This window comes from Lathyrus oleraceus, chromosome 3, assembly GCF_024323335.1.
Source record: "Lathyrus oleraceus cultivar Zhongwan6 chromosome 3, CAAS_Psat_ZW6_1.0, whole genome shotgun sequence".
In the NCBI taxonomy this organism is placed as follows: Eukaryota; Viridiplantae; Streptophyta; class Magnoliopsida; order Fabales; family Fabaceae; genus Lathyrus; species Lathyrus oleraceus.
The window spans coordinates 207609773-207635747 of NC_066581.1; the positions used below are offsets into that span (position 1 = coordinate 207609773).

Below are 25975 nucleotides of genomic sequence, written 5' to 3' on the forward strand. Positions count from 1 at the left end.
AAAAAACGCAATATTTTTGTGATGAGAATTTGTGAAATATGATGCATGATTATGATAGTAGGGATCAAGAGTGAAATGCTTCAAAAAGAACCACTTGAATTGGCCATTTGGTTCAAAAGTTATGCTAGCTTGAAGTTCAAAAATCCTTGGCAATGATTTGATCATAACTTGCCAACCGCAAATGAGAAATGGATGTTCTTGGACTTTTTGGAAAGGTGAGAGCAAGATATTCAACTTTCATGTTGGACAAAATTTGATTTGAAGCTTGCTTGATGATGTAAATTTGAGGAGAAGACCTTTCTATTTTTGATAGTTTGAAATTACAGGTCACTTACTATTTTTGGAAACTTTCCATCTGACCTCAAATTCTTCATTGTTGATGTTTGACATGTCAAATGAGACTTGTATGGACATGAATGAGGCCTCTCTAACCATCTCCCACCTTCAAATCCATGATTGAATGCACAGTTGACTTGTGTTGACTTTTCTAGGGTTTCAGCTGACCCAGTTATGCTCTGATGAAATTCAAGCCTCTTTCACTTGATATCTTGATTCAAAATGATGTCATGGTTCATATGAACTCTTGATGAATGATCATGGTGCCCAAATTCTCAAGAATGGCCACCATCTATTGCTCAAATGGCTTGCCTTTGACTGGCTTGACCTAATGTTGCTTCATCTGCAAGTAACAAGGTTAGATCACAATATTTTTGTACTTTTGGGTTGGTAAACAAATGAAAAGCAATGATATACAAATGCAAGACATGCTTGGTGATCAAGAATCACTCTCAAAAGATGACCCACCCACAGGAAAGAAGGCAAGGTGCACAATGATCCTTGAGGCAATGATATGATATGATATGATGCCATGAGGGATCTTAGGGACAAAATTGGGGTCTTACAGAATCCATGTACACAAACCAGGTTTGGACCTTGGTAAAGCCTCCTGTAGGAGTTAACCCTATAGGATGCAAGTGGATCTTCAAAAAGAAGACCGACATGGATGGTTAGGTACATACCTATAAGGCAAGACTGTTTGCAAAAGGATATAAACAAATTCACGGGGTTGACTATTATGAAACCTTTTCACTAGTTGCAATGCTTAAATTTGTTCGGAATTTACTTGCTATCGCTGCATATCATGATTATGAAATATGGCAGATGGATGTTAAAACTGCTTTCCTTTATGGGAATCTTCTTAAGGATGTGTACATGAAACAGCCTGAAGGATTTGACATACCAGAAGAAGCCCAAAAGATATGTAAGTTACAAAGATCAATCTATAGATTTAAGCAAGCTTCCAGAAGCTAGAATCTTCATTTTGGTGAAACAGTAAAATAATATGACTTCATCAAGAATGAAGATGACCCTTGTGTCTACAAGAAGGTTAGTGAGAGCATGATCGTCTTCCTGGTATTATATGTAGATAACATATTACTCATTGTAAACGATGTCACTACCCTACAACAAGTAAAGTGTTGGTTGGGGAAATGCTTTTCTATGAAGGACCTAGGTGAAGCAACCTATATATTAGGAATTAGGACCTATAGAGATAGATCACAAAAACTGCTTGGCCTAAGTCAGAGTACATACATAGACAAAGTGCTGAGACGCTTTAATATGTATGATTCCAAGAAAGGATTCATACCTATGCAACATGGCATGTGTCTATCAAAAACATAATCCCCTTCAACTAAGGAAGAAAGGGATCGCATGAATAAGATTCCATCTGCATCTGCAATAGGATCTATCATGTATGCCATATTATGTACTCGACCAGATGTCTCGTATGCTTTAAGTGCAACGAGTAGGTACCAATCTGATCTCGATGATGCTCATTGGGTAGCTTTCAAGAATATCCTTAAGTATTTGAGAAGGACTAAGGACTCATTCATGATATATGGAGGTCAGGAAGAGCTTGTTGTAATTGGATACACCGATGCTAGCTTCCAGACAGATAAGGATGACTTTAGATCGCAATATGCTTATGTGTTTTGCTTAAACGAGGGTGCTATGAGCTGGAAAAGTTCAAAGTAAGATACAGTTGCTAATTCTACAACTGAGGCCGAGTATATTGCTGCCTCAAGTACAACAAAGGAAGTTGTTTGGATCAAAAAGTTCATTAGTGAACTTGGCATAGTTCCTAGCATTGTGGATCCCATTGATCTCTATTATGATAACAATGATGTTATCATACAAGCTAAGGAGATTATATCTTAACAATGATCCAAACACATACTTAGGCGTTATCACCTCATTCGAGAGATAACAGATAGAGAAGATGAGAAAATATGCAGAGTACCCACACTTAACAATATTGTTGACCCACTAACAAAGCCTCTTGCGCAGCAGAAGCATGATGGCCATACTAGATCTATGGGCATTAGGGGTATGCCTGATTGGCTCTAGTGCTAGTGGGAGATTGTAGGTGTAAGCCCTAGAGGCCAATACTTTGGTACTTGTATCGAATTATTTATTAATAATAAAAGGCTTTTTCTTTATTATGTTTATTTAATAAAGTCCCTTGAATAGCTAGTCCATTTAATGTATCAAGTGTGACTTAATCATGAGATCCCATTAAACATAAGGATATTATTCTTAAATTATCCGTAGTCGAGCTTTGTTGTAAAGTGGGATAACATTAAAGCATTAAGTCTATCATGTATATAGACTGATGATCACATCTCATGGATCATGGATAAGGAGTTATCAAGTCTTAAACATATGTATGAATATTAAGAGTAATATTTATACTGGATTGACCCGCTATGAGAATACTATATAGAATGTTATGCAAAGTGTCATAAGTTATTCTCATGGTGATAGTGGTGTATACCACCCTTCTACCTGAAACCACTATGGACCCTAGATGTAGAGTCGAGTGTCTTATTATTGATCAAACGCTGTCTGTAACTGGATGACCATAAAGACAGTTGATGGGTACTCCACGAAGCATGCTGAGGGACATGAGTGACCTAGATGGAATTTGCCCATCCTGCATAACAGGATAAATGTCTAAGGGCCCAATATTGAACTTGACAAGGATGACGCGGTCTATGCCTTGTGTTCAATATATACATAAGGGCAAAAGGGTAATTGTACATATACGCATTATCACAAAAGGATTTGTGAGATCACATGACATTTTCTTGTCTCGGGTAATAGTGATGTGTTGCTAGATACCACTCACTGTTTATTATGTTAAATATGTGATTTAATATAATTACCAATGTCGCGAGAACCTACAGGGTCACACACAAAAGGACGGATTGGTGAGAGATAGAGTAAATAAGGAACCCCGTAAGGTACAGTGCACTTAAGTGAATTGTAGAACATTGTAAGGTATGGTGCACTTAAGTAGAATACGAAATATGGTAAGGTACCACGTGCTTAAGTGATTTTGGTATATCATAAGATATGGGCCACATACACTTAAGTGGGCTTTTTAGCTTACAACCCACACAAGTGGTTCTATAAATAGAACCCTTGCGCAGAAGCATTTGTTCATATGAAATTTCGTCTCTCTCTCTCTCTCTCTCTCTCTCTCTCTCTCTCTCTCTCAAAGCCTTCACTCGTAGCAGCTAACACTGAGATTAAAGGAATTCGTTCGTGTGGACTGAGTAGAGGCGTATTCACCATTCAACATTCGTGATCACTCCATACATTTGCAACAATGGTTTCAATCGCCACAGGAGGTAACGATTCTATCACTGATCATGACCATTCGTAAGGATCACTAAAGGATAAATTTTAAATTCCGCTGCATTTTGGATCACTATTCTCCTTCACCCTCCCCCTCTGAGAAGAGATGGCACTGGTCTCGCCTTATTTTCTCTTGAATCCGTTGAAAGGCTTATTCAATATTGCTTGATTGCTGGAACCTCCCTGAATTTTACCACTCTTCAATCCTTCTTCTACTCTTTCACCCATAATCACCATGTCAAAGAATCCTCTAGACACACTACTAATCAGTCTTTCATAATATTGGCTCTGCATAGTTCCTATAAAGATGTCAATTAGCTCACAGTCAACCAGCGGTGGGTGCACCCTTGTAGCCAATTCTCTCCATAGTTGTGCATATTCTTTAAAAGATCCATTGTCCTTCTGAGCCATACTCTAGAGTTGAGTATGGTTCGGCTCCATGTCAGTATTATATTTGTATTTTTTTCGCAAGTGCTTTGGCCAACTCATCACAAGTGTGTATGATGTTGCCCTCTAATTGCATGTACTAATCCAGCGATGCTCTAGTTAGGATGTTCTGAAAGCAATGGATCATGAGTTTATCATCTCTGGAATAAGAATCCATTTTTCTGTAATACATTTTCATATGTATGTTAGGACATGTGAGGCCTTTGTACTTCTCAAACTATGGCGCCTTGAACTTTGGAGGAATTACCATGTATGGAACTAGACACATCTTCGAAGCACTCAAACAGGTTGAGTTATGTCTTTCCAGGATTCTTAGCTTTTCTGTCAAAACACAACACATCAAGATAGCCTTGGAATCCTGAGTAGCATAAGGAATCACCACTAGAGCAGCTCCATTATAATTTTGCATTCAAACTCGTCTTGGAGCTCCTCATCAGTGCAAGGAATGGGAATTTGATTGACGACTGACGACCCTTATGCAACAAATCCATCAGTTACTCCAGAGGTATGTACATGCTAAGGCACATGAGTTCCCTCGGGTGGAGGAATGAAACTAGGAGGAAGACCGTAAATCACAAGATTTAGAATAGGACTTGTATGTCTCAAAGGTGAAGTGGGCCTTTGAACGGGAGCATCATTCCTTGCGATGGCAGCAATATAAATCTCATCTTCTCTTCTGGCCAGAGCCAGAAGAGTCTCAAGAATTTGGTCGATCTTACTTTTGACAGAATCTATTTTCTCTCTCATGGCAGCTTGCTCCTCTTGAATTTCATCCATCAAACTTCTTATGTTGGCGCGAGTATCGTGTCGACGTTGAGGAATCAACTTAAATGACTAGAGATGAGGAGAAATGAAATGAGTTTTTTGTTTTGAGCAATGAAATGCATGATGCATATTTTAATGCATGTGGGTGCGAAAAATGTTCTTTATGCTTATGTTCAATTTCATTTTCAAGGAACCGTTTAGATTCATTGTTATTTAGCAAGCATTCAAAGAGATCATGGGGAACAAAGAAACAACAGGACTAAACTCTGGTACAAAAGGGCCAAAATTTTCATTCATTCAATTCAAAGTAGATTCCAAGGATTGAGTACAAAATTTTCAACAATAAAGGAAATTACAATGTAAAATTCAAATTGTATGATTTCTTCCTTTGGGGTCCTTCAGATCTTCTTTGAACCTCTTCATCATGTTTTTACAGAGAAAAACAAAGTTAATCACTGAAGGAGGGATGTTGTCATCGTCTAGGTCTTCTATAGCACATCTTAGCATTAAAGGCATGTCCTTGGTCATCCAATTGCATAATTCTATCAAACTGGTGAACTTGTCCCGATATTAATTCCTTTGTGCATGTAGAAAGTGGATGGTTCCCTCGTAGGCCTCAAAGCTTGTGTTCTCCAGCTCCTTTTCACTTAGCCAATATGAGCTTTCCTACTACATAGATTCAAATCTATTTTTCCAGTGATGTGCCCACTTATGAGTATTCTCTACCTCTTTGCACTTTCCTTTCCATATATTTAGTGTAACTTGAGAAGCAGCCAAGACACTCTTTTTGTGGCAACACTCTCTCTCTCTTTACCCTCTCTCTTGAGTCATGAAGGGAATATTGAGGTTCTCTATCTGAGCCTCAAGCGTTTCTCTTATCTCTTTCTTTTCTTTTGTGGCAAGCTTCCACCATTTCTCCTTTTCTCGACAATCTCTCTCACCCTTCTCCAACTACCGTTTAATGGTATATAACCAACTTTTGGTTTGATCCAAACTTTGTTTGACTCTTTTCCTTTTGTGCTCTTCTTTATCAATCCTTTCCTAATTTTCCTAGATCTGCATTTTCTTTCGCCCGAGCTCCCACTTCTAATTATCCTTTTATTTAGTGACTTGGAGAAGGTTCAACTGTAGCTATTTGTTCTCCTTTTCCAATCCTTGGATAACAGTTTTGAGCTCTTTAGCTTCCTCCATAGTGATGTGAGTAGGCTTTGTGAGACATGTGCACATTTGAGGCTCATAAGGGTAGGGTAGCTTGTCTTGAGCAACTTTGGCTTGGACCTAACTCGTATATGGCTATTTAGTAATACAGTTATTCTTCCCTCGTTCCTTCCTTCCTTCTCTATAGACTTTGGTCCAGGCCTGACCTATCTTCTTTATAAGATCAAAGTCCTTCGCTTATTCGCCCAAAACAAAACCTTCCAACAACTTGTCATCTGGTTTGTCATCCATATGAAACCCAAGTTTCCGCACAGCAAGCGCGGGGTTGTAAATGATGCAACCTTGAGTTTCTATGAGTGGCACATTAGGGAAGTTGCCATATTTGACTATTATCTCAATATCATTATAAACACGGGAATACTAGGAGATGTCGGTAGTAGTGAGAGACATGATCTTTCAATGGGAGATTATTGGTGTAATCCCTAGATGCCCTAGATGCTAATGGGAGATTATTGGTGTAAGCCCTAGATGCCAATACTTTTAGTACTTGTATCAAAATATTTATTAATAATAAAAAGTTTTTTATTTCTTATGTTTGTTTAATAAAGTCCCTAGAATAGCTAGTCCGTTTAATGTATCAAGTGTGACTTAATCATGAGATCCCATTAAACTTAAGGATAATATTCTTAAAGTATCTAGAGTAGAGCTTTGTTATGAAGTGGGATAACATTAAAGCATTAAGACTATTATGTATATTGACTGATGATCACATCTCATGGATCAAGGATAAAGAGTTATCAAGTCTTAGACACAAGTATGAATATTAGGAGTAATATTTATACTAGATTGACCCGCTATGAGAATACTACATAAAATGTTATGCAAAGTGTCATAAGTTATTGTCATGGTGATAGTGGTGTATACCACCCTTTGACCTGATCAAATATTGTCCGTAACTGGATGACCATAAAGACAATTGATGGGTACTCCACGAAGCATGCTAAGGGACATGAGTGACCTAGATGGAATTTTCCCATCCTGCGTAATAGGATAAATGTCTAAGGGCCCAATATTGAACCGAACAAGGATGACACGGTCTATGCCTTGTGTTAGATATAGACATAAAGGCAAAAAGGGTAATTGTACACATAAGTATTATCACAAAAAAGGATTTGTCATATCACATGACATTTTTGTGTCTTGGGTAGCAGTGATGTGTTGCTAGATACCGATCATTGTTTATTGTGTTAAATACGTGATTTAATATAATTGTCAGTGTCGCGAAAACCTACAGGGCCATACATAAAAGGACGGATTGATGAGAGAAATAGTAAATAAGGAACATTGTAAGGTACGATGCACTTAAGTGAATTGTAGAACATCATAAGGTACGGTGCACTTAAGTAGAATACGAAATATGGTAAGGTACCACGCGCTTAAGTGATTTTTGGTATACCATAAGATATGGGCCACATACACTTAAGTGGGCTTTTTAGCTTGCAGCCCACACAAGTGGTTCTATAAATAGAAACCTTGTGCAGAAGCATTTGACTTGATGAATTTCGCTTCTCTCTCTCTCTCTCTCTCTCTCTCTCTCTCTCTCACTCACTCACACAACACACACACACACCACACACACACACATACACACACTCACTAACTCTCAAAGCCTTCATTCGTAGAATCTAACACTGAGACTAAAGTAATTTGTTCATGTGGACTAAGTAGAGGCATTGTCACCATTCAACGCTCGTGATCACTCCTTAGATCTGCATCAAAGATTTCAATCGCCACAAGAGGTAACGATTTCTATCACTGGTCATGCTCATTCATAAAGATCACTAAAGGAAAATTATTTAATTTCTGCAGCGCTTTGGATCATAATTTTCCTTCATTATGATCATGAAATGCTCATGTGTATGTATGCACAATTGAGTATGTGATCATTGAAACATTCTGATTAATCATTTCATGGAGGAAAAGTTCCAGGAAAAGGAAATTCACCCACGGGTACCTCTAAGGTTTAAAAAGGTTCCTAGAGTCATGAACCATGTTCAAGAATATTATTGTCAAAATGATCAATCGTAATACAATAACATCCTCGAGATGATCTATTCTAGGTGAGGTCTTTGTATCAACCCAATGAGTCCTAAGTCTCGTAGGTCAACACTACACAATCATCGACTCCATGATTCTAGACACGGTTTCCAGAGTCATGGATCTTATCTGACAATGTTATCATCATAATGACTAAACATAAGACAATAATATCCCCAAAATGATATATTATGAGTGAGGTCTTTGTATTAACCCAATTAGTCCTAAGTCTCGTAAGTCAACACTTCACAACCATCGGTCCTAAAAGCCATTGGTTTAAGGTTCTACAAAAGGTCCTTAGAATCATGGATCGAGGTTGAAAATATCACCACTAGAACGACTAGTCGTAAGACATTAATACTTTCAAGGGATCTCATATGAGTGAGGTTCACGCATCAACCCAACGAGTTTGATGTCTTGCATGTCAACACTACACAATGACCATCTTAACTTATGTTTTTCTCATAGCTCGGGTATAGAGCTTTTCATCACACAAATGCAAATAATCATAAATTTCCAATGATACCATATAACAATAATATACAACAATTGGATATACAAATAATAAATGCATATAAAGATAAAGAAAATAATAAGCAAACGAACAGATAAAAGCAAACACTCAAACACAAAATACATTAAACTAGGGTGAACTCGCTTAGGAGAATAGTCTCCAACAGGGTCATCAGCTGTCACAGTGCAAAAAATAACTGAGTGTAAGTAACACCCGAAATATGAACAAAACAGAATCCCCACCAAAATTTATTTATTCCTAAAGGGGGAAAGGGAAAATATCAATAAAATCCACGAAAAACAAAAGAAATGGTCGTTGCAATCAAATCAGGTTCGGGAGTCGATTATGCAAGGAAAATGTGTTAGCACCCCTCACATCAGTTATACTCAACGAGACTCATCTAGCTAGTTTCGTGCAAGAGTGTTGGCGTGATATTATTTTGTGATCTTCTATTTATCGAGTGAGAAAAGAGAAAGAAAGAAAGGAAAGACATTTTTTATTAAACAGGCGTCTGACAAGATTTCTCAATCCTGCTCCTACGTATCTCCATGTACTATAGAGAAATAAAGGCTATGTAGTTCTACTTAGAAAGAACTGTTGGGTTGATTGCTTTAAAGGAGTGATCCCCTGTACATATCGAGTGACTAAACCTTTACTTGTTGCTCGCTCTTGGATGCAAAAGGTTTTGTTTGTTTCACGTCGATATGGATAAAGCATTCTTGATTCAAAAATCCAAAACTCCATGAATGAGCAGGGAAAAGCATGAGCGAAATCGGCATAGAGGATTGCTCCAAGTCCACATTCATCACCGTCTTCACCGCTCGTGTCAAAACGCTTCCACATAAACCATAGATGATTATGTATCCAAGCTCGCTTAACTAAATGGAAAATAACATCCATCTTCAATGAATCAACGAACTTACATCGGTCTCTAGGTCTTCACAGAATTGGGACGAATCGAAGGATGGATGCATTCCAAAGACTGATTAAGGTAAACAAGAGGCGTGAGAAAATTTACCTGGTCGAAACTCCGACGGGGTTGCTTTGGAGAATTAGGTGATGAACTTCCTTCCCTTTGTTGTGTTCAAACTATGTTGTCTCACTCTTCTTCTTTAAAGTTCTTTTCCTTCTACTCTACTATTCTTGGAACTACTTTTGTTGTGAGGTTGTTGCGTTGTTGTTGCTGCAAAACATGAGTGCAGGGAGAATTGAGAGAGGCAAATGAGAGAGGATTCAACTGTGAAAGTTTCTTTGAATTCTGCAAATGATCCTTAGCCTCTGAATTGAGATCGTTGATGAATATATATGGCTTGGTGTTAACAAAGCTTAAAATCTATTAACTCATCCATATGCAATTCAGTTAAATCGAATTCACAATGTTAAAGTTCTGTTAGTTAGTTAGATGAGTATTAGTAAGAAAATTAGTTTAGGTTTTATTTGATTTTTTTTTAATCTGAATGTTAGTGGTTTTGTTATTTGTTAAATGAAATGTTAGATGGTCAATTTTGAGTTAGTTTTATTGAGCTACCAATTTGATGTTAACTTGTTAATTCGTTTTTCGAATGTGGTGTTAAAGCTCTATTAGTTAATATGGAATGTTAATGTAGTATGTTACGGATGTGTTGATTAATTGATGCAAGTTCTATAATTTCGGTTAATATTATAGAGTGTTAGAATTAGTTATGGATTTGTCAACGTTGCTGCTAAGTTGTTAATGGCTCAGTGAGTTGGGTTTCTGAATTTCTGTTGATTGCCTGATGAAAACAGTTGTTATGTCGATGAGTTACACATTATGGTTAAAACTAATACCACTCCACTTGTTAATTGGTATTCCTATTATGGAATCATGGATAACTTTTCAATGTGAACATGAGCTTGCTAGATGTCATGACCATGAGACCACTTAATTCATGGGAATAAGTTATTATATAGATTGATATGCTAGTCATTCTTGCTGTTATGCATGATGTCGCTATTATGGACTTGTGAACAGTGGATGAATGACATATATGCCTTAATGTTCTGCAGGTTTGAAATGACTGCTCATGATGGTTTTGCTTCTGAACTGCATTATTTTGTGATACCGTTATTGTTGTTATGGAATTGTTTATTGGTTTATGGAGACTTGGCTTGAAGAACCTTGGATTCATTATCTTTGGTTGCGAACTTATGATGTGAATTATGGAACTGCAATGAAATGTAAATTTGGAATGAAATTATAAATCGATATTGAATGTTGTATTGAATCATAAATGTGAATTAATTGAATTTTTTTTGTTTAAATGAATATTTGAATGAGTGACATGCTTGTGTAATCCAAATTCACTTGTGGTTCCAAAACAAATTTGCGATTTTGCTATGCCTTCATGAAATGGATGTAATATGTTTAATGCCTTAGTTCTAAAAATGGAACCAAACATCAAATGAATGATCCATGATCGATGGCCATCATATAAAGCAAACCCTAATCACCAAATTATGGAAATAGTATGTAAACAAAGACAAATTTTAGCAAGATCACAATTTGATGACTTTGGTCAACTAGTTGACAAAAAATTCAATAGTTGACCAAAAGTCAACTTAGATACAAATGATGCAATTCAAAGTGTCATGCTTGTCATGAATTTTAAAATGTAATGCAACGGATGAAAGGATCAAAATGACAATCAACATATGTAAGTTAAACAACCAAATGGAAGGAATCAAAACCAAACTTGTATGTGAAGCAACATGATCATGTGGCCATAAATGCATGAACAAGTAAGCAAGTAAAACAAAAGATAACCACAACTTAGTCCAGTATAAACAATGCAACGAATAGAACAAGGTCTGGAGGCAAGAATTAGAGCATGAGGCAATCCTTAAGCGAGTGGATGGTCAAGCAAGATCCATAAGGGCCAAATCATGGTGCATCTCCTAAGTTACGGTTTAGGATCAAGTCACCATATATGGTAGGACAACAACAAGGATTAGGGTTTCAGATGCATAGATGAGTGTCATGATGTGATCTCCATGAACCAAGACTCAAGAGAGCATGAGATTAGGGTTCGCATTCCATATGGTGAGCAATCCTCCATCCTCAGACAAAACCCTACTTTGAAACAACCATTACTTGGATATGGATGAAGCATAAATGGGTACAAATGAATCTCAAGTCAAGGGTTGAGAGAAAGGACGAAAAGAGGAGGAAAAATTTTGGGATACGACAACGTGAAACCATTACTTGGATGTGGTACTTGAGAACTCCAACATGGTGGAATACTAAGAAAAACTGGCTGATATAGGAGATCAAACATAAAGGTTGGAGAAGATAGATGGAACAAAAATGATCTATACTATTTGGAGGACACATAGTGATATAATCTTCAATCAACAAAAACTAGAGGAGAATCAAAGATAATATCATTTTACAATAGTCACAAGATGCGCACTTCATAGAAAAATTGAAATACATGTTAATAGCACTACAATGAATATAGAAGAATAATTGTAATAGGTTTTCTTTAAGTTGATTAGTTTTTCCTAGATCCTTACGGTCGATTGTACTTATCTGTTTTTGGAACAAAAAATATTTTCTCTAAAAATAAATAATAATACTATCAACTTTAAAACAATTTCTAAATTAGATGACCAATCATACATTCATTATTTTTTTCAAAATTCTATTTTAAAATTAATTTTCAAAATACTTTTAAAAAATTTAAAACTCAAATTTATTCAAAATAGCTCTTAAAGTTTTATAGTCCATTTCTAAAACTTTTCGAACAAAATATTGGAATTTTTTACTCAAAAAATCCACTTTTTCAAAAAAAAAATCCCAAAATAACTCACTTTTCAAATTAATTCTTAAAGTACCCCACTTTCAAAACAAACAAAAAACATTAATTTGGCGCTTACCCTTAATTTTAAATAGAGGCGCCAATTGAATTGGCTACAGCACATGGTGCTGCCAATTTAATTGGCGCCAATTGAATTGGCTACAACACATGGTGCTGCCAATTTAATTGGCGCCCATGTGTAAAAAAAGAGAGGAGGCGCCAATTGGTCTAGCGCCTCCGTGTATTGTGTATTTTTTTTGGTATAAATAGAGGTGTTGCGTGATTCATTTTTCCACATCTCTTTTCATTATATTACAAACATGGTTCGTCTTCGTCGCCGCTATGGAAAAGTGATTTATTCGAGAGACAAGTCTCCAATAGAGATGCTCTTTTGGAACATCTGTTGTTTCGAGCAACTACAGAGGGAGTTGGTTTGTTGGTTAGACGAAAACATACCTGAAGGAGAAAAAATTAGAAGTAATGAGAGACTCAGTGCCGTACGTGGATCGGTGCGAGTAAAAAATGATAAGGATGCTAGAGAAGTGATGTTTGGACCAAATGATATCAATTTAATTGTTGCAATCAGTTAGAAATGTTGTTTTTAAATGTTGTGGTTAAGTATTTTTATTTGTTTTGATGTTAGTTATTTGTGTTGTTTATTCAGATCTGTTCGGTTTTAAGTGTGTTTAAGTTGGAGTGATGTTTGTTGTTAACCTTGTTGTAGCAAAAAGTTATTAATATATCAAAATCAAAGGTTACAAAAATTGAAAGGAGGTACTAAATTATGAAGCAACGGTTGCTCCGAGATTGGGACATTTTTTCTTATTGTGTCCGGGTTGACGACATATACTATATAATCTTATCATTTTATCAGCCGTATTCATTTATGTTCTAATATGCATGTTGTTTTGCCGTCCTTTTTTCTTTCTTCACATCTCATCGTTGTGTCAAACTATGTCCCCTTGATATGGAGACTAATATTCCTCCATTGCTAGTCACAATAATGTCTATCTAAAATCAAACATATATTGGCTTGTTGAGCGACATCTGTTCTGAGATGACTAAGGAAGAAGCCCCAACCACCAGCGGTTTCACCTTCAACCAGAGCAAAGACAATGGAAAATACATTATTGTTGTTGTCATGTGCAACAACCATAAGCAAAGTGCCCTTGTATTTTCTGTATAATCATGTTCCATCAATTTGAATAATAGGTTTGCAGAATGCAAAATCTTTGATGCATGGTTGAAACGCCCAAAAGAGGCGGTGAAAATTTCTATTTTTAGCAACACAAGTTCCATTTGGCGTAAATGCTGACAATGTCTGCATAATTGCAACAGACAAGACGATGTCTTAACTGACGCCGTGATGCCAACAGAAGAAAAATCAATTCGTAATTATATGCCTTGGTACATATCAGTTGGATTTGAGTTCCTCGTCGAGGATATGTACCTATACGATCCACGCCAGGTAACTTACACACAAGAAGGTTTAACATCTAACCTCTAACAACATTGTCAGACCGATTACTCACAACCCCTTATCCATCAAAATTTTCGGCCCACAAACAGAAAAACCTATGACCCTAACATGTAAAACACCCAATCACAATACTAAGAGCATACCCCATATCACCACCAATAAGTAGATCATCATCAAGACACCCAGCATCGCTATGCACCCAACACATCACCCTACCATAGCCGACTTAGCCAAAACACTAAACGATTATTTAACACCAATTGTCCCTCCTCATGCTATAGCCAAGAAGCCCAAACATCACAAAACCAAAATATGCAAAAACCATATGGCTACCAAACACCACAACAATCATTTCAACATTTCCTCGACGCATCATTCACACCAATGTCGCCCTTCAATCGTCATGGTCGCCCTCTAATAACTCAAACACAATCCAACTACTCTGGCATGGGTCACGAACCCAGCTATGTCGATAGCACTTCATTGCATACACAGGTCGGTTAGGTCATCCCGGTCAACGACATTATTCTTTTTGATTATCGTATGTAAACGCATATTAATATTATATCAATTGGTTCGATTTCGACTTTTATCTAAAATATACATTATTTTTTTAAAAAAAATTACACAACACACAAGTGTCAGACCAATTGACGTCTCCTTTAAAACTAAACACACATGCGCCAATTGGATTGACAACACTAGGTTTATAAGTCAATCCAATTGACGCCACCTCTTTAACTTAGAGAGTATGCGTCAATTCATCTGACGTCACATTTTCAAAGCGGGGTAGTTTGAGAATTAATTTGTTTGTTATTTTGAGATATTTTTTTTTTAAAATGGAGTATTTAAGTAAAAAATTCAAAATATTGATTATTTATTATTATAATTTATTTATTTATTATAAGAGATGACGGGTAGTGGCTAGGTGGGTTTGATTTGGAAAAAAAATGGAGCCAACAGCAGACAAGTGACACGAACAATATAACATGCATGATTCTCTCATAACAATAATAAAACGCATCGAATGACATTATTACCCCTCACATCGTCCTAGCCGTTACATACGCCAAAAACCTCAATTAATCCAATTGACCAATCCGTCATTTCAAAAACAGAAAAGGACATTTCCGTAACTCACCACACACCTTCTCCTTCTTCTTCCTTCTAGTTATCTCTCACTCCACTCACTGCAAACAAAAACAAAAAAAACACGCATCTTTCTAAATTATAAACACACTGAACTGAAGAAACGGAACTTTCACACTCTCTCTCTAGGGTTGGGGTTTGGTTTCTCGATGGCTTCGTCTTCCTCCGATCCCGGAAAGTCTGCGGAGACCTCAGAAGCTCTGGCGGCGGCGAACGATCAGCTTTTACTGTACAGAGGATTGAAGAAAGCGAAGAAAGAAAGAGGATGTACTGCCAAAGAACGAATCAGTAAAATGCCTCCGTGTGCCGCCGGTAAACGTAGCTCCATCTACCGTGGTGTCACTAGGTAGCTAGCTAGCTACTCTTCAACAAACTCATTTTCTAGCATCTTGTTATGTTTAAAGTGTTTGCTAGATTTAGATTAAGTTTGGATTAGCTTTTTAAGGTTTTCGATTAAAATATGTTCATGATCATAACTTAAAAGTTGCTTTTAGTTTCAATTTATTGTAGAAGATTTTTTTCGTTCAATAAGGATAATTGTTAATGGTTCTTAGCTTTATTTGATTGAATTTCGTGAATTATGTTTTAGGCATAGATGGACTGGTCGTTATGAAGCGCATCTTTGGGATAAAAGTACATGGAACCAAAATCAGAATAAGAAAGGAAAGCAAGGTTTGGGTTGTTGAACTTAAGTCAGGTTCAAGGTTTTGTTTGATGATTAGATTGCTCACGTTTATTATTTTGTGTTGTGCGTGGATTGATTGGACGGAAATTCGTGTTTGTGGTGATGCCAGTTTACTTGGGTGAGTTTTCAATGTGATGCTGCATTGTTCTGTTTTTTTTTGTTGAATTTTCTGATGCGTTGTTATCATTGGTGATGTGATGATATTTGTTGATGATGGGTTTTTGATAGGGGCGTATGATGATGAGGAAGCAGCGGCTAGAGCGTATGACCTTGCTGCTCTGAAATATTGGGGTCCTGGGACTCTCATTAATTTCCCAGTAAGTGTATTGCTTGCATGGTTTTGCGCTAATTTCGGAAATAGTTTGATTTGTTGCTTTAATTCAGAAATGCCATCTGGTTTCGTGATTAGTGTTCTCCTATTTATTGATGAACATGGTGGCCACTCATTTCCTGCTTTGTATTTTTCTTCAAAAGATTTTTGTGGAAATTGCTAGAATTCGTCTTTTACACAGCCACGTTTTAGTGGATCAGGGAGCTTCTGACTCTAAAGTTACCTCCAATTTCGCACATGTGTACCGACATGTCAAATGGTTAAAAATCATAAGATGGAAATGTTTTGTTGGTAACTAAAATTAGATATTTGACACTATGAAATCCAGTGGTCTCTTTGAAAGGAAAAGGACAGTATCTAACCAATTCTGGTAAATAGAGTAATTTTTATAGCAAGTTTGATGTGTACCACAGGTGACTGATTATACAAGAGATCTCGAAGAAATGCAGAACGTTTCGAGAGAAGAATACCTTGCGTCTTTGCGTCGGTGTGTATATCTCTCACAAAAATATTTACTTGTAACCTACTGCTGCTTACATGATATGCTTGATGCAGGAAGAGCAGTGGTTTTTCAAGAGGACTAGCAAAATATCGTGGACTCTCCAGGTGCGCATCCAACAAATTGTTTTAACAGGAATTGTTTGTCAATAAATTTTTTTTTTTTACATTCACAGCCAAGTCTGTGTGGGTATGTGTGTAACATTGACCAGGATGACTTTATCTTTCTTGGCTTTACAATAGAGCTACAGTTATTCCTGATCTGGTGTAGCTGTCATCCCATTTATAGATTTTTTTCATGGATTTGATGCTAACCTTAACTATGCATTTCATTTTGCATGCGGTGGTATAAAAAATTAGTCGATGGGATCCATCATATGGCCGAATGACTGGATCGGATTACCTCAGTAGTATGCATTATGGTATGTGGTTATCAAATTTTAACTTCAAGCTATTCTTCGATTGAATGAAGTTATATGAACCAATTCATTTGTCGCCCTCCTTTGACTGTTTTATCCGCAAGATCACTACCATCTATCTCACCTTTTTACAAACATTGAAGGTGCAGGGGATGATTCAGCTGCAGAAAGTGAATATGTTAGTGGTTTCTGCATAGAAAGAAAGTTTGATTTAACAAATCACATAAAATGGTGGGGATCTAACAAGAATCGACAACCTGATGCTGGAACAAAACATGGTTTTGCTGTAGATATTTACAGTGAACTGAAAACATTGGAACAGAAAGTCCAACCAACAGAACCATACAAGATGCCAGAGTTGGGCCGGCTCCACAATGAGAAAAAGCATAAAAGTTCTTCGATCTCTGCCTTAAGTATATTGTCGCAGTCTGCTGCTTACAAGAGCATGCAAGAGAAAGCGGCAAAAAGACAAGAAAATAGCATTGATAATGATGAGAATGAAAACAAAAATATAGTCAATGAGTTGGATCGTGGGAAGGCGGTAGAGAAACCCTCTAATCACGATAGTGGCAATGATCGACTTGACATTGCAATGGGAATGAGTGGGGCGTTGTCTCTTCAAAGAAATGTTTATCCATTGATGCCATTCTTGTCTGCACCACTTTTGACAGCCTACAACACTGTTGATCCACTGGTAGATCCTGTTCTTTGGACATCTCTCATTCCTATGCTTCCTGCTGGCCTTTCTCGTACAGCTGAGGTTGGTATAACGACCAAAGTGTTTTACTTTATATACAAGGAAGAAGATTACGATGAAATCTCATTTAACAGTGTTGTGAATTACTTATAGAAGTCTTTTCTTGAGTAAAAATGATCTTCACTATAAATCATGCATTGTTAATATTCAAAATAAAAAAATACGTTGAGTTGGAAAGGAAGCTCAGTATAAATAAAATAAGGAATGTGCTTACAAGTTACAAATTTGGGCACTTGTTAAGAATTCAAAAATTGAAAGTAGTTAATGAAAAAGTAAAGCATTTTAGGTTGTACTTTTCATTTAATACTTGCTATCTCTTGATTGTTAACATTCTTTTAGCAAGACTCTAATCTGCATGAGTGTTTGTGCATCCATATTATTTTTAGTATTACCATGATATAGTTTTAACTTTTGTTTTTATAAATCTGGTGCTTACATGTTTATGTAAATATGTTTTCCTTTGCCATTAGACCAACCAGATAGTGTTACTAAGTAGAAATTTATTTAGGTCCAATTTTCATTAGTTTTAACTTATGAGAGCTTCTAAGTTAAGTTATGGTTCTTGCCCTGTGAAACAACAATTCCATAAAAGTTTATGAAGCTATTGGAAAAGTTATGAGAGAACTTCTTTTGATATTTCGGCTTTTAAAGTACTTCTGAAGAAGTCCATCCAAACAGGTTCTTGGATCAGTGTAATGAATGCAATAATTGTTCAATTCAAAATCATCAGTTATACTATTTATCACATTTTTGTAGGTTCACCTTACCAACCACATTTGGATTAATGTGCAGGTTACAAAGACAGAGACTGATTCAACGTACACTATGTTTCAATCAGAGGAGTAATTAGAAATCTGGATTTCTAATTGAAATAAAGCCAAACACCCTAAAGCTGAGCTTGTACCTAACAAACCACAGTGTAAAGTTCTAAAATCTGAAGAGCTCGAGCAAATCTTAAGTAATGCTCCCATGGCCTTTTGCAATATCTCATGGATTGCAGAGGTGGAAGAAAAGAAGTTACCATAGTTTTACATTATGAAATAGATATATAGGATTATAGCACAAATATTTACATTTCAAACCAGATATGTACCAGTTGATATCTCAGATCATGTATATGCAGTCAACATTAGACAAATTTTGATTTTATGCGGAGTATTCTGTACAGAATAGGAGATGGAATTGCATGGCCCTATCATCGACTTGCATAGAAGTATTCTTATGTTTCTTTTAAGAGCTAATATATTTCATCATTGATTACTAGAAATAGAGTCCTAGTAGGATGAAAATAATTGGCGAAAGGATAAATTCAGTTGAGATACTCTGGATATATATATATATATATATATAATATATATATATATATATATATATATATATATATATATATATATATATATATATATATATATATATATATATATATATATATATATATATATATATATATATATATTGATTTAACCTAGGCTTTGCAAAATGTTGGCTTGAAGATATCTATCCTGATTTCTATAGTATACTTTGGGATACTCCCTGTTACCTGAGATGGCTTTCCCTAAGCCTAAGCCTAAGCCTAAGTGTGGTTGTTTCAAGTTTAAGAATTAAATTCTCAGAAATAATGTTTTAAAAATGGTTATACTCATGTTTATTAAGAGTGAAGAAAATTTATTTTATAATTCCAATGATTTAAGATGAGAAGGTTCATTCCCATAAAATTTCACATGATTTTTTTAATAAAAAAAACCAAAATTACACTAGGGATTATTTAAATTACTTAATTGTAAGAGATTGATTCATTAAATTCTTTTTTTATAAGTCAGTTATCAAACATCTATATCCTTGTAGTTTTTAATGATCGTTGTCATTTCTTAATGATTCCGTTTCAAAAATGCATATGTGACATAAACGTGAGAGACGTCATTAACAGATAAAATGTAATTAATTATTAATAATTAAATAATTATAGATGTCATGTGTCAACCTATAAATAATTAATAAATAAAATAATTTTTTACACTCAATGGAGTTCAAACATGCGGCTTCTTCATAAAAAGCAATGCCTTAACCAACTAAATCACTATAACATATGATCAATATTTGTACAAAATCGTTTTAATAGTAGTTTTCATATTTGCACTTGCAAATTTAGTAGCCATCTTGCGTCCCATGTATAACCCCTTTTATTATTTTAGTACAATGTCTACTTGCTTTAATCTATTGCAATTTATTTTTCAGTATTCATTGTCTGCAGTTTTGAGCAGTTTTGCATTAATTTTACTAATGAGAAGTTGTTCTACGAATCTCATAGCACGAGCTTCAACAAAAATGAGATATCTTAGGCCTATTCATTTCTATTGTCGTAAATGTGCAGGTAGTACCAGTGTTAGGTAGTTTATTATTCTTAAAATATTGTCTATACTTTTGTTTGTTTAGTAATTCCTAGTTTTTAGGAGAGACTTATTCTTTAGGAAGAATAAAGTTTATTTCTTTTCAAATGATTGACCACGTATGTAGTTTGTTAGTAGTAGATTTTGTTTTGTTTGTAAGGCTATTTATAAGTCTTATTTTCTTAATGAATAATCATCCCTTCTAGTTATTTATTTATTCAATAATTAACATTTGGTATCAAGAGATGTGAAGGGGGCCAAATTAAAAGTGTGTGAGCAGAATGACAACTTCATAAAAGTTTGTGCAACCGTCCATTTCCAAGTTCTATGGACATTATGTTTATTGGTCAATGATGATGGAGAACTTTCTAAAGAGTAAGGAGACGTGGAATTTGGTTGATGAAGAAATCCCTGCAACAGCAATTGGGACAACATCAGTAAGCGAGGCGTAGAGAAAGACAGTGGAAGAAGTCAAACTCAAAGATTTGAAGGTCAAAAGTTTTTTGTTTCAAGCCATTGACAAAGAAATTCTTGAAACAATTATTGACAAGGGAACCTCAAAAGCAATTTGGGACAAAACGAAAATATCATGGGTCCACAAAGGTGAAAAGGGAACAAATTCAGGCATTAAGAAGGGAGTTCGAGTTGCTGGCCATGAAAGAAGGAGAGAAAGTATACACTTTCTTAGGGTGAAACTTGACCTTAGTGAACAAAATGAAGTCAAACGGCGAGCCAATGGAGCAAAATATGGTGGTCAGTAAGATACTTAGATCTTTAACTATCAAATATAATTATGTTGTGTGTTCAATAGAGGAATCAAATGATCTAAGTACTATAAGTATTGATGATATACATGGAAGTTTACTAGTTCATGAACAAAGAATGCAAGGATACCAAGATGATGGACATGTGTTAAAAGTGGCTCATGATAATCGATCAAACAAAGGTAGAGGTAAAGATATGTTTAGAGGAGGATGTGACAGAGGTAAAGGGAGACAACCCACAAATAAAGTTGTCATTGAATGTTTCAAATGACACAAATTGAGACATTTCCAATATGAATGTCCTGATTGGGAAAAGAAAGCTAACTATGTTGAATTAGAAGAAAAATAACTTTTGTTGATGTCATATGCAAATATTCATCAAGAAAAGAATTAAGAGATATGGTTCCTGGATTTAGGCTGCAACAACTACATGACAGGAAACAAATAGTGGTTCTCTGAATTTGAAGAAAATTTCAATCGAATAGTGAAGCTTAGAAATGATACGAGAATGGCGGTGGTAGCAAATGGGAGTATAAAGGTGCAAATAAATGGAATGATCCATTTAATATCTGATGTCTATTATATTCCTGAGCTTAAAAACAATTTATTAAGCATAAGGCATTTTCAAGAAAAAGGATTAATCATTTTAATTTGGGATTAAACTTGTAAAATGTATAATTCTAAGAGGGAACTGATTATGCAAACTAATATGAATGGAAACAAAATGTTTTTTGTGTTAGCTAATATCCTACAGAGAAATTCCATGTGTTTGCAAACCGAATATGTATCATAGAAATAGGTGTGCATGTGACATTTCGATTTGGGCACCAAAATCATAAGGGATTGAGAACACTGGCCTTCAAAAAGGTGGTGATTGACTTACTTGTTCTGAAATCTCCCAAGGAGTTATGTACAACCTGCCTAACTGGGAAACAACACAGAGACACAATGCCAAGGAAGAGTCTATAGAAGGCATCAAAACAGCTCCAACTAGTACATTTAGATATATGTCGCCCTATCAAGCCAGCATCCCACAGTGGCAAGAGGTACATTCTAAGTTTTATCGATGATTATTCTTGTAAAACTTAGATTTATTTATTACATGAAAAATCAGAAGCTTCTATTACTTTCAAAAGTTTTAAAGCTAATGTTGAGAAGGAGATAAGTGCATTCATAACTTGTTTGAGTACTGACAGGGGTGGTGAATTCACCACAAATGAGTTTGGAGAACTCTGTAAATCACAGGGAATTAGCAAGCAATTGACAACAACTTATACACCGCAACAGAATAGAGTTGCCGAGAGAAAGAATCATATAATTACAAATGTTGTTTGATTCATGTTAAATGAAATAAAAGTTCCCAAAACCTTCAGAATCAATGCCCGACAATAACTGTTGAAGATAAGACCCTAAAAGAGGCATGGAGTAATAAAAAACCACAGGTAGATTACTTCTGAGTTTTCGGATGTGCGTCACATGTTCATATATCATATTATAATAGGAGAAAATTAGAAGACAAAAGCAGAAGATGTGTTCTTCTAGGAGTCAGCGATGAATCAAAAACGCAAAGGCTTTATGATCCAATCTCAAAAAAATTATTGTCAACAATTATGTTGTTTTTGAAAAAGAAAAAGGTTGGGATTGGCGCAGATCTGTTGAAAAAATAAAACGGACTGGGGATATGGAAGAGATATTGTGGCCTATCAAAATGAAGAACTTGGTGAAACAAACACAAATAACTTGAGCAGTAGTTCTAGAAATTTCTAAAATTCCAGCATCTCTAACAGCAGTTCCAACAAATCAAGTAGTCTGACAATTTCACCTCTAAATAAGCCAAGTTCTGATGATAACAAATTAGTTGAAGGGAGGGGAATGTCATGAAGAAGATAACCAATATGGATGGCAGATTATGAAACAGGGGAAAGTCTCTCTGATGATGAAAATTTGAACACAGTGATGATGGTAACTGAGAATGACCTTACAACGTTTGAAGAAGCAGAAAAATGCAAAACCTGAAGGGAAGCACTGTCATTGGAAATTAAATCCATTGAGAGGAACAAAACTTGAGAGCTTACTGCATTCCTAAAGAAATCAAACATATTGGAGTTAAGTGAGTATTTAAAGCAAAGTTAAATGAAAATGGTAATGTGGAGAACTTCAAAGCGAGGCTGGTAGCAAAAGGGTATATGCATAATGCCATGGTATTGGTCATACTGAGGTATTTGCTCTAGTGGCAAGACTTGACACTATCCATGTAATTCTTGCAATAATTTCACAATTTAGTTGGAAGGTATTTCAACTTGATGTAAAAAGCGCTTTTTTTCCCGGTGAGCTGAAAAAGGAAGTCTTTGTTGAGCAACCTGCTGGGTTTGTAAAGAAAGGAGAAGACGAGAAAATCTACATACTAAAAAAGGTGTTATATGGGCTCAAGCAAGCACCGAGAGCTTCGTACATCATAGTCAAATCTTATTTCATATGAGAATAATTTGAAAGATGCTCCAGCGAGCATACTCTATTTACAAAATCAAAAGAAGGTAAACTCTTAATTATAAGCCTTTATGTTGATGATTTAATTTTTACCGGGAATGATAGAAGCATGTGTGATGAGTTGAAAAATTCAATGATGTTGAAGTTTGATATGTTTGATTTGGGGGAAATGAAGCATTTCTTTGGAGTAGAAGTGAAACAATGTGCAAGTGGAATATTCATTTGTCAAAGAAGATAGCAAATGAGGTTTTAGCTAGATTTGGTATGGAGGATAATAATGTTGTGAAAAATCTCATAGTACCGGATACAAAATTATGCAAAGATGAGGGATGTGTTATGTAACAATCCAATTTTAATATTTATTTCTTATATTATTATTATTATTATTATATTTTACTTTATTTATTTGGAGTGTTAATTAATTAATTGGTTGTTAGGTAGTATAATAATTGATTGTATTAATTAATTTGGTGTGTTAATCAATTATTTAGTTGATATGAGATATAATTAAATAATTATATTAATTAACTTAGTGTGTATGTTGTGTTGGTTTAATTTATTTGAACTAAATAGAGATATTATAATATTAGGTCTTATTGGGCCTAATAATTAAACTAGAGGTATCATTCTTTAAGCCCAAATATAATACTATAAAAGTAAGAGGTGAGGAGAGTGAGAAGTAGGATTCATTTGATCATTGACGGCAACAAAGAAAGAAAAGAGGAAAAGTAAGGAGAAAAAGGGAAGAACAAGAGAGAAGCTAAGGTTTTCAGAAAATTGAATAGGTAAGAGGAGAATCATTATTATTATGGGTTAGTATGATTGAGTCAATGGGTAGAAATATATTTAGGTTGAAACCCTAATTTTCATAGTTTTGAAATTATTAGGTTTTAATGAGAAATCTTTGATTTGTGATGATTAATTTCGTTTTGGAATGGATATATGGATGAGATTGAGTGATGAATTGAGAAACCAATTATTTTATTAAATTCCATTACAGTACAGGTAACGTTCAGGAAAATTCCAGTTTCGAATGCGTTAACCGGTTAACCAAATACGTTAACCGGTTACTTACTTAAAAATTTGCGCAGAATTGCATTCTGTTTTGTGTTAACCGGTTAACCAAATACGTTAACCGGTTACTTGTTAAAAATCTGCTCATAAATTGCATTCTGTTTTGTGTTAACCGATTAACCAAATACGTTAACCGGTTAACACTGTTGAAAAATGACAAATTGAGACTTTGGAGGCTGTGTTCAGTTTGAAATGAAATATACGTGTGCGTGTTTGATAATTAGCCTATATTTGTGAATGATATATTGTTATGAATGTGTATATGTACCATTGGTGAATAATTCATAGAGTTGAATTATGGTGATATGTGGAATGTTAAGATGGTAGAAATGATCTTAATTGCATATGTGTTGGTATTTGTACATTCATTCATGGCATGGTCGGCTTCATGGTGGGAGCGGTGAAACTGTGGGTTCACATGGTAATAGACGTTGATCCTTAATTGGAAATAGGCGTAGCAGACGTTGATCCTTAATTGGAAATAGACGTAGTGGCTTGGATTCTAGATATTGAATCGGAAAGCGGTGAAATTGTGGGTTCACATAGACGTTGATCCTTAATTGGAAATAAGCGTAGCAGACGTTGATCCTTAATTGGAAATAGACGTAGTGGCTTTGATCTTGTCTGGATCGAAAGCGTGGCTTGAATTCTAGATATTGAATCGGAAAGCGGTGAAACGTTGGGTTCACATTGCGGTACCACATGCATAGAGTCACATGTCTTGCATTGAGTCACATTAGAGTTATGTGATAATTGAGTGTATGCATTGTTGTGATTGTGATGTGTGTATGAGATATGGTAATTGAATTTGGTGATGTTTGGATACATAACTTGGCAAAATATGTGATTATGTGATAATTGTAGTTATGTGTATATTTGGGAATATAGTATTGGATTTTAATATTGTACTCCTTGAGTTTTGATGGATGTTTGAAACATGTGAAATAAATGTTGGTTAATATTATTGACATGGTTATACAAGGTGTGATGAATTCCGTTAATTGTTGATTTAATCATTGTGCCTTATTATACTTCTTCATAATGATTTGAATTCTCACCTTTCTGTTTGAATGTTGCCTTTATATGGGCATCGTGCAGATATTCAAGAGTAGTCTTGCTGATGTAAGTGGAAGGTAGCTCATTCGAAATTTAGCCGGAGAGCTTCCGTATTTTGGTTTAGAGACTAGGTAGTGAGTCAATACTCTGGTCATGTAACACTGGGTAGATTAGTAGTATTGAACTCATATCTTATTTGGATATGTATTATGTTATCACTTGTGAACATGTTTAATTGCATTTGCTGCTTGAGAGGCCATAGTGCCAAATATTCTGGATATGGTTTTATTTTATCTTGAGGAGATTATTGAGAGATGATCATGATATGGGACATGGATCATTTTATGAAATACATGAGTATTCATTATTTTCCGCTGCGAACGCATA

General features: G+C 35.4%; 1 protein-coding gene across 2 annotated transcripts; it reads left to right on the top strand.

Moving 5' to 3' along the window:
• Window positions 1–14997: 14997 nt before the first annotated feature.
• On the top strand, window positions 14998–19033 carry LOC127126337 (AP2-like ethylene-responsive transcription factor At2g41710). Of its 2 annotated transcripts, none has more exons than XM_051055249.1 (9): window positions 14998–15476; window positions 15720–15802; window positions 15925–15933; window positions 16044–16132; window positions 16560–16633; window positions 16702–16752; window positions 17005–17066; window positions 17213–17823; window positions 18613–19033. In XM_051055249.1, exons 1-9 carry the CDS (start codon window positions 15280–15282, stop codon window positions 18664–18666), a joined length of 1230 nt encoding a protein of 409 aa, XP_050911206.1. In that variant the 5' UTR covers window positions 14998–15279; the 3' UTR covers window positions 18667–19033. The 2 variants fall into 2 exon arrangements, with proteins under 2 accessions (XP_050911206.1, XP_050911205.1); XM_051055248.1 differs by having other exon boundaries at window positions 15004–15476; window positions 17207–17823.
• Window positions 19034–25975: the final 6942 nt, after the last annotated feature.

What these genes read in the sequence shown, in the direction of transcription:
- LOC127126337 (XM_051055248.1), top strand. Translation starts at nt 15,280, where the DNA reads ATGGCTTCGTCTTCCTCCGATCCCGGAAAGTCTGCGGAGACCTCAGAA. An exon ending in ATCTACCGTGGTGTCACTAG is followed by an intron (nt 15,477 to 15,719) that starts GTAGCTAGCTAG and finishes ATTATGTTTTAG; the next exon opens with GCATAGATGGACTGGTCGTT. An exon ending in TACCTTGCGTCTTTGCGTCG is followed by an intron (nt 16,634 to 16,701) that starts GTGTGTATATCT and finishes TGCTTGATGCAG; the next exon opens with GAAGAGCAGTGGTTTTTCAA.